The sequence below is a fragment of the Trypanosoma conorhini genome, assembly GCF_003719485.1.
Source record: "Trypanosoma conorhini strain 025E chromosome Unknown Tco_14.4_contig_00751, whole genome shotgun sequence".
Lineage (NCBI taxonomy): Eukaryota > Euglenozoa > Kinetoplastea > Trypanosomatida > Trypanosomatidae > Trypanosoma > Trypanosoma conorhini.
In genome coordinates, this window is record NW_021704834.1 from 3,525 (window position 1) to 5,987 (window position 2,463).

At 63.5% G+C, this 2,463-nt stretch overlaps 2 protein-coding genes across 2 annotated transcripts in view, besides 1 other annotated feature; both read left to right on the plus strand.

Annotated features, from left to right (window-relative positions):
• Positions 1–8: 8 nt before the first annotated feature.
• Positions 9–36: a microsatellite.
• Positions 37–232: 196 nt separating this feature from the next.
• On the plus strand, positions 233–1,444 carry Tco025E_08323 (uncharacterized protein; the record flags this gene model as incomplete). Its single annotated transcript, XM_029375174.1, has 1 exon — positions 233–1,444. The coding sequence occupies one exon, from the start codon at positions 233–235 to the stop codon at positions 1,442–1,444; it is 1,212 nt and encodes a 403-aa protein (XP_029224747.1).
• Tco025E_08324 (uncharacterized protein) overlaps positions 1,444–2,463 on the plus strand; it is a gene marked incomplete at both ends in the record, with an annotated part of 2,493 nt that continues 1,473 nt past the window's right edge. The window contains one exon of the mRNA XM_029375175.1: positions 1,444–2,463. This exon is cut by the window's right edge and continues 1,473 nt beyond it. Coding sequence (XP_029224748.1) covers positions 1,444–2,463 — 1,020 coding nt within the window.

The following is a 2,463-nucleotide window of genomic DNA, read 5'->3' on the forward strand; positions in this document are numbered from 1 at the left end:
GGACCAGGCAGCAACAGCAACAGCAACAGCAACAGCCGTGCCCCTAGGACAAATGCGCAGGGGCCTCCCACCGTTGTGGGACGGGTTGGCGACGACAACACACGATCGCACAACACAGCAGCAAACGAGGAGCGAGAGGTTTACGGAGGCAACAACAACCCGCAAACAAAGACCCGCGCATCCTATATTCTTTTCTCCCCGCCTTCCTCCCTCGTCCTTTGAGGCGCAACAAATGGAGGAGAGGAGAAAAAGAGGTTTCACCAACAACGAAATCGGCCCTAATACTGAGGAATCTGACGACGACGACGACGACGACAGTTCGGAAGAAGGGCACTCCGAGATGGATGAGGCGCTCAGGGCGGCGGTGGAACAGTCTTTAAACGACGGCGGCAGGTGCGAGAACGGGGTCGACGACACCTGCCCGCGACATTGGTACCTCTACCGCGGACGACCCCCACACGTCAGCCAGATGGCGTGGTCAGCGTTGACACCCGCGGCACGCACCCTGCACCTGCGCTGGCTACAGGACCTCCGCGCGATGCCGGCCCGCCTGCTCGGGATGAACCTTGCTTCCGCGGCGATCGAGCTGGTACGCGAGATGGCCGTAAAACGGCGGTGGAAGTGGGCGACGGTGGCCAAGAGCCTGGCTGCGATCTCAGGCGCGTTGCGCGACCTGCCGCTGTACAGCAACCAGACGCGGGGGATAGAGCTTATGCGGTACCCCGAGTGGCGCGCGGCGATGAAGGCGGCCCAGCGTTTCGAGCGGGAATCGACAGCGTCCCCGCCTGCTCCTGTGACTGTGACGGAGTTTGTCCGTGCAAGGAGCGAGCTCCTGCGGCGACACCCCATGGCGGCGCTCTTCCTCACTCTAATGTGGAGGTTTGCGGCGCGCGCGGGCGACATCTCGTCTCTGCTGTGCGCCGATGTGGCGACGACTGCGCCGGATGCGAACCCCGACGAACGCAACTTGTTCGAGGTCTCGCTGGCGATGCGGCGGGGGAAGGGAGCCCGTTTCCGCAGGTCGTCGTACACCGTGGCTTCGACGCTGCGGCGCACGGACGTGTCCCTTCTGCGGCAACTGATAGGCTACCGACGGCCATCGCAGCGGCTGTTCAACAGGAGCCTGGCGAACGAATGCCGAGACGCCATCCGTGCGGCGCTTCGGCGACAGAACCGGAACACGGCCCTTCCCTCGGTGCGCAAGGGAGCCGTGCGCTTCCTCGCGGCGAAGGGGATGTCGACGGAGGAGTTGATGGCCATAACGGGCCACACGCGCATCGAAACGTTGCGGCGCTACCTGGGTTTTGGCCCCCCAACGCCGCGGGCAGAAGCTGGGACAACAGCGGCGTCGGCGGAGGAGGAGGACGAAACCGAGCCGGCCAGCGACGACGACCGTGCCCGCCCCGAGCGGAATTTTTGGGGGCGAGGGCACCGACGGCAGTGATGCTGGGTCTCAAGGAGCGTGATTTGCTGCTTGAGATTCAGCGCGTGCAGGGAGTGGCCCACCCGACGGTGGACCTCCCGCTCTCAACGCAGCAGTGGGCACTGCACCTCAAGCACACCACTCCACTGGACGTGGCAGCGCTGTGGGCACTACCGACGGCACACAGCGCGACACCGGAGTTCCTGCAGAAGGCGTGGCGGTACTTGGACCCAGCCCACTTTGACAATCTCCACACGTCGCGAACGATCAAGACGACACAACTCCCTATGGAGGATATCGCGAGAGCAGTGGAGATGGGGAAATTTGAGCCGTGCGATGCGGGACGCATCCACGGTGCGGTCCTCCCGCAGGGTGTCCATGGCGTGAATGCGTTTGCCGTCCCTGAGCTCAAGGGCAGGCGCCGGCTCATCACGGAGCCGCACCTCAACGCTGTCATTACGAAGCACGAGGTGCCGCGAGTGCAGTACCCAACACGCCTCGCGCGCCGACAGTCGCTGCGATACGCGAAGTACATGCTGCAAATTGACTTTGAGGCCTTTTACGACACGATTCCGCTCCCGGAGGCCCTTCGTGACAAGTTTGTGTTTCGCGCCAAGGGTCAGCCGACGTACTACCGTCTGCGAACTCTTCCCACCGGCGCCCGCTGGAGCGTGGCGGTTGGGCAGGCAGTGACTTGGATGATTGTCGACATCGACACCCCGGTTGTGGTGGACACGATGATCGACAACATTATGATTGCCGCGGAGTCGGGCCAGGAGGCCGCTTTTCTTTCGGCGGTGCGACGCATTCTGGATCGCATCCGCGCGGCGAATCTGCTGACGTCGCCGGACCGAGAGTCCCTCGCTGCGGCGTCCGACGAGGAGCTCCTGAGTATGGCCACGGAAACCAACGTGTTTCTTGGCGAGGAGTATGCCTGGAACGGCGAGGAACGCTTGGTGCGTAACTCGACCAAGACGGTGGCGAAGCTGCGGCTCGCATTGCGTGCCACCCGCTTCACCTGCCGCAGTTTTGCCTCGACC